This window comes from Rhinolophus ferrumequinum, chromosome 3 (assembly GCF_004115265.2).
Source record: "Rhinolophus ferrumequinum isolate MPI-CBG mRhiFer1 chromosome 3, mRhiFer1_v1.p, whole genome shotgun sequence".
Taxonomy (NCBI): Eukaryota; Metazoa; Chordata; class Mammalia; order Chiroptera; family Rhinolophidae; genus Rhinolophus; species Rhinolophus ferrumequinum.
The window spans coordinates 23,839,346-23,865,802 of NC_046286.1; the positions used below are offsets into that span (position 1 = coordinate 23,839,346).

At 37.7% G+C, this 26,457-nt stretch overlaps 1 protein-coding gene across 12 annotated transcripts in view; it reads right to left on the reverse strand.

Annotated features, from left to right (window-relative positions):
• DST (dystonin) overlaps positions 1–26,457 on the reverse strand; it is a 429,322-nt gene that overhangs the window by 339,474 nt on the left and 63,391 nt on the right. For 2 of the 12 annotated variants that reach the window (XM_033103117.1, XM_033103116.1), the window contains exon 1: positions 157–303. The exons of 9 other annotated variants lie outside the window; for them this stretch is intronic. In XM_033103117.1, the coding sequence (XP_032959008.1) occupies positions 157–159 (3 nt within the window). In that variant the 5' untranslated portion in view covers positions 160–303. Of the gene's footprint in view, positions 1–156; positions 304–26,457 lie in introns of those variants that run through there. One more of the 12 variants, XM_033103126.1, reaches the window with a different exon arrangement.

Here is a 26,457-nt window from a genome sequence, read left to right on the forward strand (position 1 = left end):
CAGAGGATGACACAGAAAAAAGCATTAACAGCAAAACACTCACATATGCTCATCGATTTCAACAGTCTCCCTCCCAGCCCCCAAATCAGTCGGACATCCTGCATCTTCCTCAGCGCTAAGGGGATACACAAACAAGAAATGAAACCCAGGGCTCACCATCTTTTTTTGGCTGTGTCTCCGACTGTAGCAACAATACCCGGGCAGTTCCAATACATGGAAGATTTGCACAGAAGTGTGTGGCCTGCAGTCCGGCCACCAGCTCACAAATGACTGGCCCAACAATGAAGCCAGAAATCAACAGCCTCCCTGTTACAAATCTATAGTATTTGGCTCCCCCACCAGGACAGGAGAAACATTTTCCATTACCAACTGCTGGTTAATTCATTAATGCAACTACCTCTAAGTTTCGAAAACAAAACACAAATGCAGGATGTTGAGTCCCTATTCCTTTCCGTTTCAAGTCGCCTCAGCACCGGAGTCTCTTTTCTGACCAGTCTTGAGCCCCGTGTCCTCTTTCTTTAATTTTCTTTATGAGAGTGAAGCAGGTTCCCAGAAAAGAGCAAGGAGGGAGGAAGGGCTGATTCTGAGAAGAGCCTTTTCTTAAGACTGGGAGAACACAAAAGACTGTTTTCAGAAGGCTAAGGCAGCTCCAATAAACAAACATCTGAACTCAGTTTAGAGTTCTTGAGATAATTTAAACTTCTAGCAAAGTAACAGATGCCAATAATGCAAATGAGAATGATGCAGTGCAGTGACAGGAAACAGAGCTCTTCTCAGCTCCTGGTCATTACACAGTGAAATGGGAACATGATGCTTTTACCAAAGCACTTTCCCTGAAGGTTAGCCATCTCTTCATCTAGCAGGAGCAAATCTTCAGGGTCATACCTTGCCTCAAAGGGTTCCATCTTTCATTCAGAGAACAGGCGCACGGTGTTATTCCTTCCTTCTTTACTGGTTTAAGTTTGTGATTATTTAGAGAGCCACCAGCTTACAATAGAAACAAGGACTCTGACTACCTGTGCTATGAACAAAGGTTATAAATAAAATAAAGTATCAAACGGAAATCTCCACTTTTCCATTTAGAATTCCACTTTGCTGAGAGACTCATGGTGGAGATGCAAAACTGGTATAACTTGAATTCCTGAAATATAACTTGCAGCCACAGATTCCTAAGACGCAAGTTACAGACAGAAATCAGTGAGGCGTGCTCCAATTTGAGCAAAAACACTGAGCTGCTCACAAAAGCAGTGGTAACTACAGCAAAAAAAAAAAAAACGGGGGGGGGCGGGGAGGCTGTGTGAGCAACATCCCTAAGCATTCACCCAAGGCATGTGAAATAAATTTTAAGTGAATCAGGACCATTGACCTTACCTTGGTCTATCCAGGCATGTTGCTACAAATGGTCAACACCATCATTTTCAAAGTACACATAATATTGCCAGCAAAGCAAAGCATCAAAGATTTATCTGAAGCTGTATTCTTTCCTGAAAAAGCAGACTTCCATTTTATTGTGCATGAAATTTCACACCTTGGCTAATTTGTTTATTTATTTACATTTTGTATGTTTTCCTAGTGGCAATATGTAGTAGGCACAATTGAGGCAAATAAATAAATAAAATTGATTTTCCTTATTGTAGCTAGAGTCCACAGAGAGTTATAAGTGGCATTAAGTCAGTCATGGAATGCTATCGTACACCTGATTTATTTCCCATGCTTTTCTGGAAATTCATCTTGAGTTCTCTGTGGTTGTGTTGTTGGCTGGATCCGTGAAAAAGGGCGACATTCTTAAAGACTTTCAAAAGGGTATTGGGTTTCTTTGGTTGCCTTCTGTCTTCCTTAAAATGGCTTCCTACCTGTCCTTACTTAAGGTCATCCTTTATCTGTGAGATTATGTTTCTTATTGTTGCCTGTACTATTTTCAATGAGTATAGTAATTTGATTGTTTATCTTTACAAACACATTTAGGGAATAACTGTTAAAGAACTGCTCCTTTCCAAAAACCACTGGTTATTGATTTTTGTAGAGTAAAATTTTTAATGGCCAGAGTCTCAGCTGATTGAACAGCAAAATGTTATTTATGCCATGACATAAACACCATTAATCACACGTAGCCAGATGGGAACAGTTACCACCCCTGGACCCAAGGGTGTTCACTGGTGCAGCTTCTAATCTGGTAGTGTCATTGGTAAACAGATAAAAGAAAAGATAATCAGCAACACCTCTTTCAACAATATATCACAGAAAAATACAGACACACACAGAGACTGAGAGAAATAAGTATTTTATATATGGTGAAGTCTCTCCCAGGCTACATGATTCAGGCAATTTAACAATTGAAGTATTAAATTTCGTTCCACAATACTTTTCATAAATACCTTTAAAAATATAAGGTAAACTATATAAAATTAGGCCCACTGGAACTTTAAAAATTGAAAATGGATTTAAATAAAGCTGCTTTGAAGTCAATTGATCCACTAAAACTATTATACTCTTTATTAATTAGAAACGACTGGCCAATTCACGTCACTAACTTGGAGGTTAGCGCATAAGAGTACAGTTCTCTTTTCTTTTGGAAAAAGGAAATGTTCTCTGACCCAAAGTCCAGAGCCTAACCTTTGATGTGGGGCTTGGAAGGGTAAAACAAAGGAAAAGGGCTCTGTGACCAGCAAAAGCCCCAAGTTCCTATCTCTTCTTCTACTCTTGGTTTGATTCCCGTTAAAATATAAATATCTGTGCCCATCGATAAGAGATTGGTTAAATAAATGACAATATATTCATACAATGGACTCCTGTACAGCAATTAAACAAAATGTTATTGATGTACATTTAGCAAAGTGGAAATAATTCATATAGAATGATTCCTGAAAAATATCTGTGCATGTATGTGTGTGCGTAAGTGGACAAACAGAAATGACTGATAGCCTAATAGGTAGATAGATAATTATGTAGCAATATGCAAACAATGGTTATCTCTGGGTGATGACTAATATTATAAATGGATTTTATTTTATTCCTTGTAATTTTTTAATCTAAAACAAATACACAAAAAAGATTACTAAAAAGAAAACGATACTATGTCAACCATGTCAAGGGTTAGAGAACATGTCAAAGCCCTAATAAGAAGTAACTATTTAAGCCAGTGCTTTTAACCACTTGGGGCCCACAGACACCCCTGAAAATTTGATGAAATCTGTGGAAAACTCTCTCCAAAATAAAGCACATAAGCAAATACACACAAATTTTGTATACTGTTTTAAGAGGTTCATTGACCCACTGACCCCAGGTTAAGACCCCAATTTACACCATCATCTGTCATCACCATGTGGCATGCGTGTTGAGAACAAGAGAATTGGGAAAGAGCTGTAGAGTACGAACGAGGAAAGAGGAGAAAGGTTAATTAAGATAGTAAAGTTAGCCTAGGTCATATTTTTAACATTTTGTCTTTTTTTAAAATAAAAGACCGTGAGCCACCTCTGGACTAATTAATGTTGGATCTCTACAACCAAAAAAAAAAAAAAATACTAGCTCATGAGAAACCAAAAAACCCTACATTGTGTCCTATTACAACCTAGTTATTAAAGCATTCGTTTTAACAATTGAATTAGATCACCAAAAGCTTTAAAATGACTTTCCTAATAGCCAATTCATTCACATAGTATAAAAACAACCCAAGTCTCCTAAGCCAGGATAATTACATAATGCAACGTTTTTAGAAAGGGAACTGAACAATAACTTCTTTAATTGAAACCCCGGTGGGAGATCCGAGGTAAGCACAATGGAACTGCCTAAACTGGAAGTCACCCAGCCTTAGCACCCCTGTCTGTAGGAAAGTGCCAGGAAATTGTCTCTGCACTAGGCATTCTCTAAACGCAAGAGAAACAAGTGCAGTGATAAGGGTTTGTAACATAGCCAGACTTTTAGGATCCCAGAGGCTGGAAAGTTAACTGGCACAAGCCCTCATACTTAGGATTTATGCACATTTCTGTTACGCATATGTCTGAAAATTTACAAAAAAATTATAAAATTAAAACACAAAAAGCACATGAGGAAACAATTAGGCAAATTCAGATTGTGAGGCATTCTACAAATTGACTGTCATGCACGCTTCAAAAAGGTGCATGTCATGAAACATACACACCCAAAAGGCAGGGATTATTCTAAATTTAAAAAGCCAACAGAAGCATAACTACAAATTTGTAAACCTTGATTGGATTCTGGTTTGTTTTGTTTTGTTTTGTTTTTTAAGCTAAAAAGACATTTTAGGGACAATTGGGAAAATCTGAACATGAACCGTGGATTGTTTAATTAGAAAATACTGGGAAATTATTGTTAATTTTCTAAAGTGTGATAATGGTATTGAGGTAACGTAGGAAAGTGTTTTTAATCTAGAAGATGCAGGGTGAAGGAACGCATGATGTCTGCACTTATTTTCAATTGTTTCAATAAAAACAATTGGGGAATGGTTCAAGAGGGAATCAGTAAATGTGGCAATAGTAGTACAGTAAGTATTCATTGTACTACTCCTTAACTTTTCTGTAAATTTGAATATTTTCAGAATGAAGAGTTCAGGCAACACACATAAGAAGGCCTTCTTCATTTGCTTTTTTTTCCTTAAGTGTTGCTTAGTTTAGGCCTGTTCACACAAGACCCCCGGGTTGCAAGTACACAGTGACAGTATCCATCTAAGTAATTACACATAGCATTTCTTCACATCCACTTAGAGAAGCCCTGAAGCTGAGGCCTAAGTCAACAAGATACCAGAGGAAAGTGATCTGCTGGCCTCAGTCCTAAGCATACATTTAGACCGAAGCATAAAGAAGCTTCTCTGTTAAACACTTAAAATATAGTCTGGTTCAATATCATACAATTTTTCACGTTTTATGAGGTCTGACAATTAAGTTCACGGATTCATCCTATAAAAAGTGCTCCATACCTCATTGCTGAATATCACTACAGTCACCTTTGAAGTATTCCCCTGGGGAAGCTATGCACTGACGCCAGTGCCTAGCTCACCCTTCAAAGCAATTTTGGAACTCTTTCTGAAATGGCCATCAGAACTGTCGTCGTATTACCCTTGATGTCCTGAATGTGATCAAAATGTCTTCCTTTCAATATTTCCTTTATCTTCAGGTATAGAAAGAAGTCATTGGGGGCCAGATCAGGTGAATAGGGAGGGTGTTCCGATACAGTTATTTGTTTACTGGCTAAAAACTCCCACACAGACAGTGCTGTGTGAGCTGGTGCATTGTCGTGATGCAAGAGCCATGAACTGTTGGCAAAAATTTGAGGTCATCTAACTTTTTCATGCAGTTTTTTCAGCACTTTCAAATAGTAAACTTGGTTAACTGTTTGTCCAGTTGGTACAAATTCATAATGAATAATCCCTCTGATATCAAAAAAGGTTAGCTACATCGTTGCAACAAGGTTGTGAACTTAATTGTCCGAATTCGTGTATATAAACAACAACAAAAAAAATACATGAAAATTTAGAAAAAGGAAGATCCAGTTTTGTTTATAATCCTTTTGATTAGGTAAGTAGCAACACTAATTTCTTATGTATAATATAAAAATACATGGCATGGCCAAGACTATCCTTACATACTAGGTTTTTTATTTGGAAGTAAGTCAAACAGCAAGGGCACATTATCTGATTTTAGAGATCTCAGGGAAAACAATCTCTACCACAAATAAATACAGAAGAAAACAATTATGGAAAATGTAAGAAAGTATGTTTAACCCCTTAACAAAAAAATGAGTGATGGTAAACTTTGGGGACTGGGTGCTTGTTTTAGTTTAAAATTTTTTCAAAACTAGTCAAACAATTCAACTGCCTTCTCTTCAAATAAACAGCTCTTAATTAGCCCCTCAACTGGAGACTACCTTTAAATAAGTCGGAGTGGAGCCTCTAGCTTGGTGAGGCCTCAGCTGGCTCTCACTGTCTCCTTTGAGGGAAGATTTGTGGGAGCTTTTAACTCAGATCCTGGGTGGAGTTGGAGAGGAAAAGGAGATCAGAGGGAGGGGAAGCTGGAAGGTTCTTGAATCTGACTCAAGGGAGAAGGCTTTGGGCAAATAATTCAAGAAGTCAAGGGTTTCTTTCTAGGTGGAGAGGCCCAGTTCATCAGCCAATGAAAAAAGACCACTGGAATTCAGGACACAAACTCTTTCTAGGGTATGAAGATTGTGCATCGGTTAGTGTTCCTTGGTATTATACTTCTGGGGAAACTGAGCTCGCTGATGGGACAAAGGAGGGAGGAAATTTCCAAAATCATTTTCCTCTAGCCGTGTAAGAAGCTCTCCAAGGTAAGTTTCAAAGATTCATTTCCATGAGGAACACGGCTTCAGATTCTAGGCAGTCTTGGATTAGCACTAAGACATTTACAAGATTTCTTTCCTTTCCATTTAACCAGCATGTTCTAACTATAAGCATCATTTACGGAGTGACTATAGTCAGGGAGTATACTACAAAGCATTTTGGCTCACTATCTTATTTAATACTCAGTGTAATCCAATAAGGAAACATGCTTAGGGAGGTTAAGTAACTTTTCCACAATTATCCTGTCAGTACAAGGTGGAGCCAGGATTTCCGTCTGGGTCCATGTGCCCCAAAGCCTGTGCTCTCAACCTTATGTGTTATTAAGTGCCCTAAAATGTGGCCTCAGGCACTGGGAAGAACATATAATCATAGTCCTCAAAGATCTTATCATATATTTGGGGAGCCCAAAAGGATTAGACTTATTCTGTGCTCAGAACTACTAGGCCCAAAGCATGGAAATGACCAGATAGAGATCACAATCAAGAAAACCCATCCAAAAATATAAAACTACTCAAAAGTGGAAAGGACTGTGGTAGAGAGCATCTTCATACTCCAACCAAGCCTTCACTGAGTGGAATGTTGAATTTACACCACAGTCTCTTCCAACCCTAAAATTCTTTGGTCCTTTGGACTCCTACCCCTCCACAAATCCTCTCCCCAAATAGGTAACAAATAAAAGAAAAACTGTGTTAAGTATCAAAATACCAAATTTTTCTAAAATTGTAAAAATCTCTCCAAAATACCATAGACATCTATTATTTTTGCAAGTCAGCCTTAATTCAATCATATTAAAATCATAGAAGTGGAGACATCAAGAACTATTTTTCATTTGAATATCTGCAAATAGCCTTTCCAAACTGAGGAAGAAATTTTAAATAATTTTCCTAAAAGAAAAGCAAACATAATTCGGAAAATAGCCCCACAAAAAAGAAACTCTTTAGAAAGACAAACTCAAATACTGACATCTCTTTAACTAGAGAATACTTAATCTTATATTTTATGTTCATATTTTATATTTATAATCTTAATGTTATATTTATATTAATCAATCATAAATATGTCTTAAGCACCCATAGGCTTCTCTACCTTGGAGGAGCTTAAAATCTAACTGAGAGAGCAAAGGTGATAAATAGTCAACTTATTATTAAATATTATCATCTTTACATATTAGGGTGAAACATGTCTTCCAGTGGAATAATATAAATATATACATAAAATATGGTTTATAGTATAAAGTCAATTAGGAGAGAGAAATAAGCTGGAATATCTATCGTCCCTTTAGAAGCCAGGATGGAGACGCAGGTATTTCCCCACCTCCTTTACTCCTCCAACAGTATCATATCCAAACCTGCTGATAAAGACATCCCGTAGATGCCTTGTGGCTGGCCCGCCCATTAAAAAATCTAATTAATGGCAAACATTTAAAAACTGGGAATTTTGCATAAAAATTCAGATGTAGAACAATGGGCCTAGTAATAGTTTCCCCTTATTAAAAAGGACATACACTTTCTCGTCTGCCACAATCCTTACCTGACCCACTAAACTCATACGATATCTGACCCCTGCAGATGTATGGTTTGGGACCTCTGGCATAAATTAAGGGATGGGTGACATTGTTACATTCAGAGAATAAAGGAACAAGAGAGAGGAGAAAAGTAGGGATAATGGTAATCAATAAACGGGAATGACAGTTTTAAAAATAAGGAGAAGAAAACTAGAGGAAAGAGAACACAACAAAACAAAAAGAGGGCTGCCCAAAGATCTGTTAAATTAGCGTCAAACTAGTGTAGACCACAATCACTCATGTGGTGCCCAAGGCATAAGAACTGGATGTTTGCAGAGACCAAACCCCAACTACCATCTATGCTGTCTAGTCATAAAGTTAAAGATCTGTGCATGCCATGCCAAAGATTGAATGTTGGATAAAAGCCATATGACCTTGGAAAACTGCTCGGCCTCTCTGGGCTTTGGTTTGCTCATCTGAGAAATGGGAAGCATAACTACATAATGCATAGGGTCATAATACATAGGGCAGAATAAACAATACTTGAAAAGTACGAAGAGCAATGCCCAATATTTAGAAAGCATTCAGTAAAATTTAGTATTAAGTGATGTTACCTAGTAACACTCGTGTGAGCCAGGGGTACATGACTAACTCCAGTTGAGCCTATATGATCGTCACTCCAGGAAACTTGAAACAAACGGAGACACAGAGACTGGAAGTTACTGGAATTCAGTCATACCAATAGCAGCTCTCAGGAGAAAAAGCCAGTGTGATTCCCATATCTATCCTTCCTAAGCTTGGTTATCGAACCTTCTATTCTTTGGGACACCCTGCGTCTTTCCCATACGTTCCTCATGTTTTTCTTTTAAATTTAGGTGTTTGTTTTTCCTTTTAAATTCATTGTCTCCATTGTTGGAGACAACGACAGAAACCTAGACAAACACATTATCTTAAATAGCAATTATATTCGATTCTTCCCTGTTGAAACATAAGCAGGCTTGTGTCTTTCTTTATACCTTCATTTTCATTACCAACTTCATTAATGAGACTTCAGAAAATCACTCTTGATAATAGCTTTTACATGGTTATTGTCTCACTTCAGTTATTATTTCAATCAAGTCGAAAAATTACTTTTTCATTTAACAAACAAACAAACAAACAAAGCTTGTAGTATTGCACTGAAGCTAAGTCCCTGAAACTAAGTTCCTGGCACTTCCACTGCCCCTTTCTGGGAAAACAGGGCTTGTTTCACGTGTGTTAAGCGACTGTTACCCCACTGTCAGAAGCCATACGTAACTGGGACCAGGGAGCAGTTCCTAGACACAAGGACCTCCACTGCCTCTGAGCTGACTTCGTGGAAAACTCTACCCGGCGGGAGGCTTCATGCTGGAGGATGGCAGCCCAGGCCAATCGCAGCCTCCCGCTCTGGGGAATAAATGCTACGTGCACGTGCACTACAATGTCCTTAACTAATACTTGGGTTTTCCCTAAGATCTGCTGTACATCCCAGTCTTGGAGCTCCTGAGATCCATCCAGAACAATGATGTGGCCCAGAGCCTGCCTGCCTCTCTCTCTCTCTCTCTCCATACATACACACACACACACACACACACACACACACACACACGCGCGTATATATATATATATAAAGGGCTACTTCAGGTTTCATTTTTGTCTTTGTAACAGGTCTCTCTTTCAGAAGGCAATCTGGCCCTGTCCCTTCCTTTCTTTATTCCTAGGGGAAGCTATGTGTCATGGCAGGAAGCAGGAACAGCCTGCAAACATGCCTAGCTTTTATTTTCCACAAACCTAAAGTTGTTGAGGGTAAGTTACAGAAAAGGGCAGAGGGCTCTGGAAAAAAAGACTTTCCTCAGCCTACAAAGAGGCCCCTTTGGGCTAGAGGGAGCATCTATGGAGCCTAGAGCAGAGGACTTCTTGAATTCAAGAAGACGACCCAGAGAGAGATAAATGCATCGAGGTGTGTCTAGGGGGACAGACCGCATGTATAACCGTTCAAAGCTTACCTGTGTCCTGAGAGAAACCCAGAAGCTGCCTGAAGGGCCCAGAACCTTAACACAACCCTGTGGTGGAGGAAGTGAAAAGCACCAGGCCTGGCAAAAGGGGAGACTGGGTGTCAGAACCTAATTTGAGATAGAGAGAGAGAGAGAGAGAGAGAGAGAGAGAGAGAGAGAGAGAGAGAGAGAGAGAGAGAGAGAGAGAGAGAAAGGAAAGAAAGAAAGAAAGAAAGAAAGAAAGAAGGAAAGAAGGAAAGAAGGAAGGAAGGAAGGAAGGAAGGAAGGAAGGAAGGAAGGAAGGGAAGGAAGGGAAGGAAGGGAAGGAAGGGAAGGAAGGGAAGGAAGGGAAGGAAGGGAAGGAAGGGAAGGAAGGGAAGGAAGGGAAGGAAGGGAAGGAAGGGAAGGAAGGGAAGGAAGGGAAGGAAGGGAAGGGAGAAAGAAAGGAAGGAAGGAAAGAAGGAAGGAAAGAAGGAAGGAAGAAAGATCTTGTACACCGGAGTTAATAGACTGCAATTTAGACTCACTGTGTGGGCAGTGTCTGTTTACATTCTTTAGAATCCCAATTTCTGGGAATGCACCCCAATGACTGTCTGTTGAATGAATCCACTGATTTGGCATCTTGGCTTCAGCAGCTGGATCCCATCTAAGTGGAGACTGAGAAAGGAAGTTCTACCAGCTAGAGCTAGAAATGCCAAGTATCTGTCTGTCCATGTCTGTCTGTCTGTCTGTCTGTCTCTCTCTCTCTCTCTCTCTCTCTGTCTCATACACACACACACACACACACACACACACGTTCACCACAGCAGCTACCTCCTTCCCCAGCAACATTTCTCATTTTGAGGCTACTTTGAAATACTCTAGAACCAAACATTGAAGGGAATGAATTTGCTTGCTTGCTTGCTTATCACCACCTTACTCCAAAATGGGCATTAAGGGATCTAATAAGATAGTGGAGAGAGGGGAGAAGGATGTGGAGACCTATGAGTTATCTAACCCCAGAAAATCATAAGGTGCTTAGAAAGCATGAGGTGGAAGGGACAGCAGATGAGGCTGGGGAAGCAGGTGGCTCGTGGAGAACATGGAGGACCTGCATGCAATGGTAGAGCTTGGACTTGATCTTGTAGGAACCAGATTGTTGCTGAAGGGTTAAAAGTAGTCTGCCTGATAGATGGGTGACTCTGACAGCCATGGAGAGAATGGACTGGAAAGGGATCAAGCTCTGACAAGGTTAGTTGGTAGTTATTATAATAGTCCAGCAAATGATGACAGCCTGAACTAAATCACTGATATTAGGGATGGAAAGGAGAGGATGGATTTGAGAAATATTTGGAGTCTAGAAAAAGAGAAGGTGAAAAGAAGGCTGGGCGGTGACTGATAAAGTAAGCAGTTAAGGCAGTTTACCTAGAAAAAATGAGAAGAAGGTCAGAAATGAGGCAGAAGTGTAACAATGGGGAGTCAGACAAGGGCAACAGAAAAATGAGTGGGTGCCAGATGAGTCATACAAGAAGGCTTGAAATGTCAAATCTTTCTGGTAAGCTACCAAGTGCATGGGGATACAGACTGGTTTAAGGTAAAAGGCTGGCTAGACACCAACCTCCAAGGGACCCATATTTTCCTCCAACTCCAGCCCTGACCCCCAGCACTGTAGGGTATGGCTGGAAAACTGCCCCTTAGAAAACCTGCAGCTGGTCGGTGTCAGGTGAAGGTCTGCTGAGATGGTAGCATGCCAGTACCAAAGCATCACTGAGCCACCCGCTCTGTCATTTGTCTTTTTTCTCATACACAGAAGGAACAAGAGGGTATAAACCATCTTATTCACCATCCCTTTTCACACAGGAGTTGTACTAGAGAATATAACACACGTTTCTTGTAACATTTTATGAGCCATGACATTATGCTACTTAAAAACACAAAAATAGCAATATCCATATTTTTCTGACTTCTAATCGTCTATAACAACAGGTGAACTCTTCCCCCTGGGCGTATAAAGCAAATTCATTCATTCTTTCACAATGCCCAACATGGGGCTCTCTTATCAGTTATAATCCTGCAGCCCCACCCCTCTCCTCCTTAGTCACATTGTACTCGTACATTTACTTATTTGTGTGAATTCCAATCCCCTGACCTCCCTCCCCTTCCCAGCTGCACTCCTGGCCCTGAAATATTACTTAAGTTTTTTTTTTTTCCTCCGCCCTTTCTCCACTGGTGCTTTCCCAGCCTGTCTGATAGCTTCCTCCATCAATAACATAAAACCAAGAAAAATTTTTAAAAATGTATGTCCATGTCCACAAAACAATACGATGAATTCTACCAGAAACACACACCATGGAATAAACAAATAGCTTGTTCCCTTGTGCACGGCTTCATATCCTTCTCAACTGGTCCTCTGTCTGTATCCACAGCATGGGAACCAGCTGGAAAGTTAGCAGGTAAAAAACCCAGGTACCTTCAAAAATCTATTCAATGAAAATCATTTTTTATTGGTATGATGTTATGTGCCAAGTTGGCAAATCCACAAGTACCCAGTTTTTGGCAAAACACTAATCCAGATGCTGTTGTAAACGTATTTTTTTAGAGATGATTTCGAGTAAAGCAGATCACCCTCATAGCGTCAGAAGCCTCACCCAAGCTGTTAAAGGCCTTGAAAGCGAAGATTAAGGTTTCTTGAAGATGGAGGAATTTTCATCAGATTGCAACACAGAAACCTTTCCTGAGTTTCCAGCCTCTGCGGAATTCAGGTTCAAGACTGCAGCCTCCACTCTTATCTGAATTTCTAGCCTGCCGACTTGCCCTACAGATTTTGAATTTGCCAGCCCCACAGTCATGTCAGCCAAATCCTTAAAATAAGTGTGTGTGTGTGTGTGTGTGTGTGTGTGTGTGTGTGTGTGTGTGTGGGGCGCCTATCGGTTCTGTTTCTCTGCAGAACCCTAACTAACACAGTTGGCTACAATATTACTTTATAAGGGTTTTATAATTCACCTTTACTACATTTCAGAGAAGTAGAAACAACCGCTATAATCCACACACTATATAATTTAATGGAAAGAAAGACTATGCAGGACTTTTATGGGGCTGAGTTAGGAAGCCAGTATTTCTTCCAGCTCCATTACTCACCACCCATACTACCATAAAAAAGTTATTTAACTCTCTGACTTGCCCATATTCTAAATGTATAATCACATCTACATCATTGGATGTTACACAATATGAAAGTGATATAATGTATGTAAAGCATCTAATACGATACCTGCCTAGCACATAATACTCAAAATATTTTATAGCATTTTATTCTAAGATGAAAAGATAAAATGAAAACTAAGTAAAGAGTACTTAAAACAGCAGTGATTATAGTTATAGTACCAAAAAGTATATCATTTTGAAGACTTGAAAATTTTTTTCACCTCCCTTCACATCACCTGCACACTGATGTTTAAAATTCCAATAAATAAAGCTTCTTTTGGTTTAAAGCTTTTTATCTCTAATCACGCATCTAACAGAAAACAGTAAGTGATATCAGTCATTTATACTTTAGTGCAAATAAGGTCATCAGACTACAGCCTAAACAAACATTTTGATAAAAGGAGGGAATGCTGAGGCTCCTAGGAGTAAAGCGAGATAAACTTTGTCTATCTCACAATTTTTCTTAGAGCCAGTTCTGACTATGACAGAGACAGGGATCAAGGAACTAAATGAGTCTCTGTACTACTAACAGAAACACAGCCTGGCCCTAATTCATAATACTGCTCAAGAGAAATACTGCCTGGGGTGCATGCTTTTAATTTAAATGTGACAATCTACTCCTCTTGCTTCCCTAGTTCAGAGGACAGGCTCATCATTACAACTCTGTTGAGTCATGGAAACAGATGGCCTTATCTTCTCACCTGCCTTTCTGATTCTCCAGGGAGAACACAATCTTTCATGTGATCTGATGGAGTCAGAAGATCATACCAAAAACTGGTGCCACATGTCAGAAATTCTCCCATTAGAGATTCACTCTTCAATATTCCTCTCCCGGTGATAAGCTTGTAAAATGCACATATTTATAGGAAGGATATAAACTATACAACGGCATCCTAAGCTATTAGTAACTTACCAGGCATTCCTCCCAAAATGATGGTGTGGATCACCTGAAAGCAATCAAAGCCAAGGGGGGAAAGGCAGAAAGGTGAAGAAGAGTAAAATTGTTCACAATTTTATAAATTCTTTGCCTTACCATAAGTAAGTAGGTGGTCCACAGATCAGAGCTTCAATTCCCAGTTCCGCCACTTACTAGCTATGCGGCCTTGTTGCAAGTCATTAAAGCACAACTTCTGGGAACCTTGGAGTCCTCGTCTACAAATGGGAATAGTACCTACCTCTCAGAGCTCTTGTATAAGTGTAATATTCTAGGCACTTAGGATCAAATACGGCATCCAGGAGGTTACCCTAAATGGCAGCTGTCATTTTAAAGAGCTGCGCCAAAATTATTAATTTGATAAGAGTTCAGCCTACAGTCACAGCTGCATGGCCTTATGCAAATTTCTAAGCCACTAGGAGTTTTTCAATCCTATCATCTGCTGCACAGGCCTAACCTAATTCAATTAGATTACTGAAAGGATTAGACATGATATACATAAATTATATAGTAGGCACTGAATAAATGACAGTGACTTCTTATTCTAAGTCACATTCTCTCCTTGTCCCTCAACAATCTATTCTCCAGAAAGAAGTCAGGTTGAGTCTAAAAGCACAAGACAGATTTTCAGATTTCAGATTTATCCATAAAACTTTATGTACCCCTATGTTCATTGTAGCATTATTCACAGTGGCCAAGACATGGAAACAACCAAAGTGTCCTTCAATAGATAAAATTCATAAAGAAGATGGGGTACATATACACAATGAAATACTATTCGGCCATAAGAAAAGGTGAAATCCTGCCATTTGGGACAACATGGATGGATCTTAAGATTATCATGCTAAGTGAAATAAGTCAAACAGAAAAAGTCGAGAACCATACGACTTCACTCATATGTGGCATATATGAAACTGAAAGCAACAAACAAGACAAAGAAACAAAAACTCAAGAGACACAGACAAGTTTAGTGGTTATCAGAGGGTAAGAGGGGTCAAATGGTGATGGAAGGAGAACTGACTCTGAGTGGTGAACACACAATATATAGATGATGTAGTATTGAATTGTACACTTGAAACCTATATAATTTTACTAACTAATGTTACCCCACTAAATTTAATAAAGATAAAAATATGTGTAATAAAGAGATTTGTTTCTAATTATTAAAAAAAAGCACAAGTGAGAGTATATCATACCTGTGCTCAAAACCCTCCAGCAGCCTTACCCTTCATTCAAGGTGAAATCCAAAGCCTGTACCATGACCTACAAGGCCTCATGATCTATCTTTAAATTTCTGCTCATATGTCATCTTTTTAAAGGTAGTTCTTTCTGAACAACCTTATATCATATTACCTTCCCTACCCACCTCATTTTATACCCGTTAACCTGCTTCAATTTTCCCCATAGCACTTACCACCACTGACATGTTATATATTTAAATGTTAATCTGTGTGTTGCCTGTCTCTCCCATTGGATAATAAGCTCCGGGAGTAGAGGGACTGTGCTTAGTTCATGGTTATATTCCCAGTTCCCAGCACAGCGACAAACCTAACAGGCACTAGGTAAATATTTGTAGAATGGAAGCATGAATAGTGAGTGACTTTTGCAAAAACATCCATACCACCTAACACACGGTTAAGTATTCAGTAAATACCAATTTCCTTCAATAAACATTAATCCCTTCTTCTTACCCTCCTTCTCCCACAATCATTGCTTGTTACAGTTGCCCTGAAGCTTGTCTTGGAAAAAGAGGTTTCAAGCATCACACAGTCTCACAACTCAGAGTAAAACTTTCCTAACCATGCACCAGAAAGGGAACTGTTCTCAGCAAGCTAACTGGGGAGACAAAGGAGAACTGAGGTGAGACATGACCCTAGAGTCTGGCAGGTCGATGTGCTTCCTGGCCCAGCTTCCCCACTTATCAGCTACTTGACAGTGGACAAGCTACTTAAACTTTCTAAGCTTTGCTGTTCTAATTTATAAAGAAAATCTACTTCCTAAGGTTGCTGTTAAGATTAAGTGAGCTAATGCCCTTTGCCTAGCACAGTGCCTGGCTCACAGGAAGTGTTTAAAAAGGCTGGTTACCATTAGTAGTAGTAGTTAGCAACCACAAAAATGCTGTTGATATGAGATGCCTGTGTGTCTTTACAACTTCTTTTCTTGTACAGTTTTACTTAATTATGGTTATCGCTGGAGCTGCAAAGAGCTGATGATGTTTCAAAACAGTTTTTAATAGTATTAAAAAACAGGAAATAATGAGAGTCATTTGTTTATAAAAAGCAGTGTTCGCGTTTCAGAAGAAGCTATTTTTCACTTCCCCAGTATCCTGAAATGTCTGCATCTCAGACTTCCTGATTCTTTTGCTCTAATAAACAGATGAGTTTGCCTGGAGTCATGGTGATTACACATATTATAGAAATAAACTTAAAGAAATCTGTGTTGCCCGCTTAATACTCCCATAAATTCCAAAGATTATTATATACTTTAAATGTAAACTTTCTGGGTTTCCTAAATTAATTTTAAACATGGGGGGAAGGGGGTCAGTTCATTTTACAAAACATATAAATATATATATTTTAAAATTTATAGATAAAAAAATTTGAAATGTTTCCTAAACATGGCATATAAAGAGGGAAACAACACAGCACAGAAAAAAGCGTGCTTAACTAGGAGATACCATTTCCAGTTGTGACTCTGAAATTAAAAGCATCTATGACATCTGGCATCTCAGGTCACTTTTCTGAGTGACAATCTAGGCTAGATGATTTTTGAAATTCTTAAATTGTCCACAAGTCCATCATGTCTAAAGTTCTGTTGATGCCCAAATTCCAGTATCTTTAATGTTTTACTTCCAACTTACACAAAGCCTGTCTATATATTTATCTTGAACTAAGTTTAAAAGCTAATAAGATATCTTGTACTGAGTATCACATGTAAGATAGTAAACAGAAAATATCCCCTTCTAACCCCTAATTCGTCCTCCCCTCTAAAAAAAAAAAAAAGTCTATTTTGGACTACAACATTCTTTTAGAAAGTTGCTGCTTTCCAAAAACAACAAATAAAATAAAATAACTTGACAACCACAACTGCCATTTTTATAATTCATCTGGATTTTCTGTCATAAAAATATTGCATCAATATTTTCCCCATTTGAAGTTTTATGTTCAACTCCAAGTTGTAACAAAACATTGTGCAATTAGAAAGTTGATTTGGCCTAACTAAAATAACAAATATGTACTGAAATTTGAGACTTGAAAATAAGTGAGTCATTCTACTACCCTATGTGAGCAAGAACTCTACCTATCTGCGGGAAATGAAAGTGCTGTGTCATCTGCTTTAATACAAAGAGATGAGAAGCAATGGACCCAATGTACTGCACAGCCCTAAGTACAAATGAAATTGTACTAGAAAGGAGAATTCAAAGTCACGTCTTGGCTCTCTGGCTGGGGAAGGGAGGGAGTATACTTTAGACAATGACATCCAGATTTTTTAACTCTCAGTGGCTCTACATATGGAAGATAGAACTTTGGGGTACATGTAGCTCTGATCTGAGAGGATGCAGGTAAGGAAAACTCTTTAGTCATACAAAAACAAGACAAGCGTTTCTTGATGTACTGCAAACTTGATGTCCTAACAAGCCTTCCTACTATACAATACAATACCTAAAAATTCTGGATAAAAATAACAATAATATATACATATTATTAATGCATCAGTGAGTTGGCAGGAAAATAAGAGAAAATCCTCAAAAGCAAGAGAGATGGAGAAGCAAAAACACAAATACAGACATGATACCCTGATCCCTGTGACCTAAAGCTTCCCCCTGGAAAGCCAAGCACCTGGTCAGGGGGAAAAAAGACACAGACAAGGAAGTCTAATGGGAACATTTGCAAATAAAGCCAGGGAAAGTATGAATTAGGAAAACAAAACAAAATACCCTGAGATAGCAAGGTAACTTTGTGTCTAGCCTGAGGCTGGATTGAGTAGGAAAAACATTTGCATAACCACAAGCTGGTTCTCTATGTGTGTTGTGGCCAATCACACGACCTACACAGTAAGAAAAGCTCTGATGCTGATGATTTATTTATTTCCCACGGTTCATAAAGCTTGGCAGAAATAAAATAAGACCCCTTCTGGAGAAATGTACCTTTAATCCAAGCCTCAAAAATTACGACAAAGTTCCAGCAAACAAAAGATCATGATAAAAAGTTGCAAAACAAGGGTAGGGGATGAGCAAAATGGGTGAAGGGAGTCAAAAGATATAAACTTCCAGTTATAAAATAAGTTATAGAGATGTAATGCACAACATAGCGACTATAGTTAATCATACTCTATTGCATATTTGAAAGTTGCTAAGAGTAAATCTTAAAAGTTCTCATCACAATACAGAAAACAAATTGATGGTTGCTAGACGGGAGGGGGGTTGGCGGATGGGTGAGAAAGGTGAAGGGATTAGGAAGTACAAATTGGTAGTTACAAAACAGTCATGAGAATGTGAATTACAGTATGTGGAATATAATCAATAATGTTGTAAAGATTATGTAGGGTGTAAGATGGGTACTGGGGTGGAGATCACTTCATAGATTATATAAATGCCTAACCACTGTGCTGTACACCTGAAACTAATGTAAAATAATATTGAATGTCAAGTATAATTATATATGTATATAAATATTATATATATATATTTCGGGATGTAAAGTACAGCGTAGGGAATATAGTCATTGGTATTGTAATAGCTATGTACGATATCAGAGAGGTAATAGACTTGGGATTATCACTTTGTGAAGGGTGTAAATGTCTAATCATTATGCTGTTTTGTATACCTGAAACTACAAAAAAAAAAAGAAAGGCTGAAAAAAAGTTCTCGGGGTGGCCAGATGGTTAGAGCACGAGCTCTGAACAACAGGTTGCCAGTTCAATTCCCACATGGGCCAGAGAGCTGTGTCCTACACAACTAGATTGAAGGACAATGACTTGCAGCTGATGGGCCCTGGAAAAACACACTATTCCCCCAATGTTCCCCAATAAAATCTATTTAAAAAAAAGTTCTCATCACAAGAAAAAAAATTATATAACTATATATGGTGATGATGTTAACTGAACTTATTGTGGTGCTCATTTCACAAAACATACAAATATCAAATCACTATGTTGTACACCTGAAACTAATATAATGTTGTACATCAATTATAACTCTTTTTTTTTTTAAAGTCGCAAAACATAATGAAACAAGGCCCCACAGGTGGGACTACAGAAACAACAAACAGGCACAAGCCCATAGACAAAATACTTCACATATATTAATTATTATCAGATATTAAATATAAAATAAACATACTTTATATGTTTAAAGAAAGGGGAAAAGGCATCAAAAGTAGGAGTTAGGGACAAAAGATTATCAAAAATAACCAATGAAAAATATCATAACTTAAATTAAAACCCATTGAATAGAAATACATAAAGAACTACAAAATCAGTAAGAAAAGCACAACCGACCAAATTAGGAAAAGGGCAACTGAAATGGACATTTTGCAAGAATGGAAGCACATATAGCTAATCAACATATGAAAAGATGTTTGGCATCATTAGTGATCAGAGTAAAGCATGCCAAACCTACAATGAGATAACATACTATATATACAATTGGTAAAAAAAAAAAAAAAAAAGTGAAGGTCTAACATTACTAGGTGCCTACAAGAACATAGCTCCATGCTTGCTCACACAGCTGATAGAACTATAAGTGATGCAAATACTTTGAAAAACAGTGTAAGTTAAAAACTAAAAATTTAAAATATAAACTTCATAGGAATACACAGAGATGTAATAAACCCTGTGAAAAGGGAAACTAGAATGATAAGGTGTTTCAGAATTATGGTTACCTTGAGTAGGGAGAGTCAGGTGGCTGGAATGGAGAGATCATGTGTTTAGACATAGGTTACTGCTAAGGTCCTAGCTTTTGTTTTGAATGGGAGGTTGTGGGTGCTTATCAGATTAATTCATTAATTAATAACACCTGGCCTGCATGAGCCAGCGATGCAGCCAGTGATGACCTTTTTCTGATCATTTGTGTCTTTGTTTACATCAACTCTACTGAGTTGAATGCACCCATTTTAAGTCATTCTTTTTAATTGTTTTTTTCCTTCCTTCTCCTTTCCTCCACCTTTCTCTCCTTTCCCCTTCCTCCCTTTCCTTACCCACCCCCTCTAAGCTTCTGGGATCATCTTATTATCCCTAGTGTCCTATAATTATATACTAATGTGCCTTGGGAAAGGTCTTTTTTTCAGCCACTGTGTTAGGGACTTATTAGGTCTTTTCAACCTAAAGACTCACATCCCTCAGTTCTGAGAACTTGTTGTTTTATTTCTTTGAAAATTCTTCCTCACCATTTCTCTCTTCTCTTTTTTCCAGCTGTGGGAACTCCTGGATTCATTCTATAATGTTCTTCTCTTTCCTTTCCAATTGTCTCTTTTTCCATTTTCTGAAAAATTTCCTCAACCATAAACTTTGGAGGGAGGGAGGGGGTTGCTACCATCTTTAATTTCTAAGATTTCTGTTTTATTCTTTGTTCCTTGTTATTTTTTTAATTCCATATTGTTTCTGATTCACAGATGTGTCAAGAAAAACTGCCCAGGACTTGGAAATGGGCAAAACAGACCATTAGGTGTTCTTTCAATGGAGTGCTGAGCACTGTTGCGTGAACTTTCTAGTGGTTTTGCGATTCCATAGGGATGGGCACCTTCGTCTTCCTACTAAGTCAGTGGTTGTCCCACTTTCTCAGGTATCAATCAGCATTACCTGGAAGGCTTGTTAAAGCACAGATGGCTGTGTTCCACTCTCAAAATTTCTGATTCACTAGATCAGAACAAAGCACAAGTTCCCAGGCCATTTTGATTCTGCCAGAGTAGGAACCATACCTTGAAAACCACAGGGCTTAGGCTATTTTACAACACTGTAAGAGTAAAGTTAACGTAATAAAACATAAGATTTTTGTCCATAGCAATGCAAATGAATTTTGTCCAGTGATCTAATTGGTTTAATTGATCTAATTGGTTTAATTTCCACCCAGCAAAAATGACAACCCCCATATTGCGTATTATTCCCCTATAGGATATTCACCTGTTTGATATTTATCAGCAAATTCATTTCTGCATTCTTAACTGAATACGTATGTCCTTCAGATTCTCCTTTGAATTGATCTTATTATCTGAGAGGATCTGCCATTAATTAATGAGTTAAATAAAATCTTTACCACATGCTCATTTTATATTTACAAAAGGGTCAAGCTTTTAATTTTTTGAAAATTACAGTTTAACAGATGCAATATTTTCTCTTAACCTTTTGGTAAGAATTTTTTTCATCTCCTTACATTGTCTACTTCCTCTGAGTTCTCTTCTTTTCTCTTTATTAGTCTGGGGTTTTCTGTTCTCTCTCCTTTATGTTGGAGGCTTTCTTCAGTAACAGGTGATGGTTAGCCGTCCATTCACATTCATGATTGAGATACTAAAAAGCTCACTGGAAACTCTGGAAACATGGTTTAGGCTTGTCCAACACGTGGTCTTCACCAAAGAATGCTTGGATGAAGTTTGTCAACTTGTGAGATTCACTACCAGATGATTAGGTGGCCGTTGGCTTTTTCCTAATACATATCTTTGTCTTCCTCGGTGGTTCAATTTCTTCAGAGAAGGCTCTTCTGATCTCTTGCATAGGAAGCATAAGCCTGGATGCTGGCATTCTGGAACCAGGCGTGTGGGTGTGGGGTTGGGGTAATAGAGGTGTAGAAGACTTTCCAGATTTACCCATCCCCATACCTCACCTTCCGTGACACCATTCTCCCTTGGATTTCCTCTCTGATTGCTTATTCTGCTTGGTCCATCCTGATGGCTTTCTCTTCCACCATTTACCCCTCATATATTATTATCTGGAATCTCAGCATATTATCTGGGATCTCATTCTTCCTTTCTCACTCTGCAGGGTCTCCCTGACTAGTTTAATTCACTCTCACAGCTTTAACGACATTCTATGTGCTGATGACTACCAAATCTATCTTTCCAGCTTTGTCTTTTCCTGTGAATTCCATATTCTAATACCCAACTGCTTTCTAGACATCACTCCTTAGATGTCTCACAGACACTTCAAAACCAACACATACAAAATCCAACGTATTTTTCCCCTCCCCTACACCACACCCATTTCCTCTTATCTTGTTTTATTCCCATTTTAGTGAAAGACTCTAGAATCTACCCATTAGCTAAAGGTAGAAGCCAAAAAATAAAAAAATCAATTAAAAATATATATAAATATATATGCTTTCTCCTTTTTCCTCACCCTACATATTATCTGTTACCAAATTATACTTATTCTAATTCTTTATAGCTCTCAAATTAATTCCTCTCTTCTCACCTACCTTATCTTACGATCTTAAGGCCCTAATCATTTCTTACTTGAACCAAAGCATAAGTCTCCCTGGCTCTACCCTTCTACCCTTCCAATTGAATTGCTACACTGGCACTAGACTAGTCTTTCTAAACTGGACGTCTCACCCCAACCCTCCCTTACTCACTGTCCTTCAGGGCCCCACAATGCCAAAAGATAAAGTCCAAACTCTGGAATTGCAAATGGCCCTTTGTGACCCTACCCATCGCCAGCCTCATATTCTGTACCAGCTTCATTAGGAACTACTTCTAGTTCCCCAAAAGGAACAGAGCTCGTTTAGGACACACTGCTCCTTTAGGACCTCCTGCTCCCTCTGCCTGGAAGGCTCTTCCCTCTTTCTTCAATAATCCTTCAATACTCAGTTCAGAAACCCCTTCTTCCAGGAAGCCTTCTCTGAGCTTCCTATGTTGAGATAAGAGACTGCAATATTCCCTTAGAACACCCTCTATCACTACAGTGTGACCATCTGTTTATCCACTTCTACAAGACAGACTGGAAGATTCCTGAGATCGGAGACCTTGTTATTTACCTCCATATCTCCAGCATATCCAGAACTCTATCCCATACCGAGGTTGTTGATAAGTAATAATAGTAAACAGATATAGCATGCACTATATGCCAAGTACTGTTGTGAGTACTATACAAAGATGTCTTTACAATAACATTGTAAAATTATGACCCCCCATTCTATAATTGAGGGATCTGAGCCACAGTGAAGCTGAAAAACTCACAGTGCCCAAAGGCACTGAGCTACGTAATAAGTGCTAAAGGCCAAATTTGCACTCACACAGGCTGCGTGGCTCCAGAATACACACTTAGTCACTCTATCATACTGCTTACGTTTACTGAAAGGTTTAAATCTTGGCTCAAGCAAAATAAAACTGGACCGAGCCCATTAATAATACAGGTGTTCTTGTAGCCTATGACATAAAAAAAATTTCTCATTTCTGTTCCCATGATGAATAGACAATTTGCAAAAGAGTATCAAGAAAAGTAGTTCTGGATATAAAATACAATCTAACTTTTCAATTTGCCACAGTACCTGAGCCTATAATTCTCCTTTTATCCACTCCTCTTCACTCTGATTTCTCAACTTACAACTTTATCTTACTCCATGATGGGTAAGCGATAACTATTCAGAAAAGAAAAAAAAAAAAGTAGACCAGAGATTCATTATTAAAATTTATTGAAATCCCGTAATTGCCTACAGCTAAAATTTAGAACACAAAGCACAGTCTCTTTCTTGTACAGTGACGTGATTCTTCTCATTAACGTCAGAACAAGAGACAGAACTACAATAAGAAATGATTCTGGAAAAACAGTTTTAGCATATTTCTAAGAAAGCAGTACTGTTTTGTTTTTCAACTTACCTGGTTCTACAATTAGTAAAAGAGATATTTTTAAATATCAACTAATGAAATACTTCTACAGTGCCTAGCAATATAAAATATTCTCTTACTCAAAGTTATATATACCTAGGAAAATAAAAAGAACCAGTAAAAATAACTAAGAATGTAAGCATACAGTAAGTAATTGCCCAAAGAATCAGACAATCCCTGACATCCAACTGACTCATCTTCCCACTTCACCTTCCATCTTCAGACCAACAGTTTAGTTTTATAATTAGAAAGGAACCATTCAGGTTTTTAGGAGCAGGCCACAGAATTCTAAAACTCTCCAACCATTCTCAGACTTGTACTACTGAGAAGAGACAATAACACAACTCAAAAGTAGATCAATAATCAGTTATTTAATCCAAGTGGTTTTTCTTTATTGGTGAAACATCATAAATCTCTATAATTTGTCATCAGTTGAAGAAATCAAATCTGACTAACTCTAATTCACACTATTAAATGGGAGGCTAATCTTCTGTTTCACAGAGACAAAAACAAACAAACAACAACAACAACAAAAAGATGGAAAAATTTGCCAAGAATCTTGGCTTATGACTTTTCTGGTATCTCTTCTTTAAAACTCCAAAGAGCTGAAGGAGCACATGGAACTCCACCTTAAAGTATATGCTCAGGTTGAACGTATAATTTTTGATGTTCTGAACTCTTTGGAAAAAGGTTTATGCTCAGTAATGTTTAACCTTCTTGGAATGCAGAAGGAAAAGGCTGAAAGCGATATGTTACAACTGATTATAATCAAGGGAAATAGTTGCTCTGACAGCTAAGAAAAAGGAGCTCATTTTCAACACTTATGCTGGCTATTTAAAAATAATTATTTTTCTGCAGCTGTAAGTTATAAAAATTAATAGCATGACAGCACACATCCTGTAAGGACCCCATTGCTTCTTAAAGATCCATGCCCAACTATCCAATTTGAGTGAAGGTAAACCGAGTAATATATATATACACACATATATATATGTATATATATATATATATATATATATATATATATATATCGCATTTGGCAAAGCAGCTAAAAATTATAATTCATTCTCAATTACTGTTGCCCGTTTCTAATAGGGCTAATTGGTAAATAAAGTTTTACAATACTTTTAAAATAATTTTAAAGTACCCTAAAACTAATGATAGTTTCAAGCTTTCTTAAGCTTTAAACAGAGCTAGAAATGCTTAAATCATCAGCTCACTTCCCTATTTAGCAAAAGAAAAAGTAGAAGTATGAGCAGCAAAATGAGAGCAAATAATCTACCTCTAGAAAACCATCTCCTGAATTAGAGTCACATAATGGGATGTGATGTCAGTATTAAAGATTAACTCAAATCGATTAGGCAATTATTCAATAGCTTGCATTTCAGCCATCATCAAAATTTCATGAGCGCTGTGACAAGATATAAGCATAATTTTCTGGAATAAAGTAACACTGGAATAGAAGAATTCTATTTACTATGAAAAAAATTGTGAAGACGAGGTATCAATTGAGTTTCAGCAAGACAACAATAAGCAATATGATGGTATGTTGCCTTTTGGGTCAGTTTTTTTTAATAATAATTCTATTTTCATAGCAATAAATCTACAAAGAACAAAAATAGCAATCTTAGGGAAAAACCAGATTTTAGATATTAAAGTGGAAGACTATGCCTATATAATTCCTTGTCTGTTTTACAGCATCTGTTTAAATTTTAAATAAAGTACAATTTTTATACCATTCACCAACATGGTATTATAAAATGTTCTAAGTAAAAGAAGCTGACAAATAAGCAAAGAGTCCTTTGTTAAAAGAAAAAAAAAGAAATAAAAAGCATCAAAAAATTGCCATGGGAATATTGCCCTCTTCTGCCTTTCTAAAAACTTTCTAATGGTTAATATCTGATATCTGGAAATATTATTAACAAAAAGAATTGGCTCACCCTATGCAAACAAAAGCCGGAAGAGGGACTTGATGAGGCAAACTGTTGATAATATAAATTTCAAAAAACAGATGTGTTTCTTTCTTTAATGTCTTACACCTTTCATTATGGAAAATTTCAAGCTTATACAACAATAGAAAAATATAAAGAAATACTATCCACACTCCACCCAGCTTCAAACATCACCAAATCTTGGTCAGTACTGTGTGAACTGTATTCCTACCCACATTTCTCCTCCACACCACTGGATTATTTTGAAGCAAATACCAGAGATATTATTATTCCATTACGAAGTATTTCAGTACATATCTCTAAAAGGTAAGGACTATTTTTAATAAGATCACAATACCATTACCAATCTACAACATTTATACAAATTCTTAATATCATCAAATATCCAGTCAGTTCCCCATTTTCTAAAGAATTATTTTTTTACATTTGGTTTGTTTATCCAAACAAGTCATTTGTTGGTAGGTCTCCTAAATCCCTTTTAATCTACAGATTACCCCTCTTACTTGTTTTTCTTACAATTTATTTGTTGAAGAAATTTATTTGTTGAGTGTGCCAAAGTTTCCCACAGTCCAGATTTTGCTAACTGTATCTTCAACATATTGTTTAACATATTCCTCTGTCCTCTGTATTTTGTGTAAATCTGTAATTAGAACTAGGAGTTTGATCTGATGTTCAATGTTTTTGGCAAGAATACCTCTTCAAGTGTTATTATGTATTTTCATCAGGAGGCACATAATGTGTGGT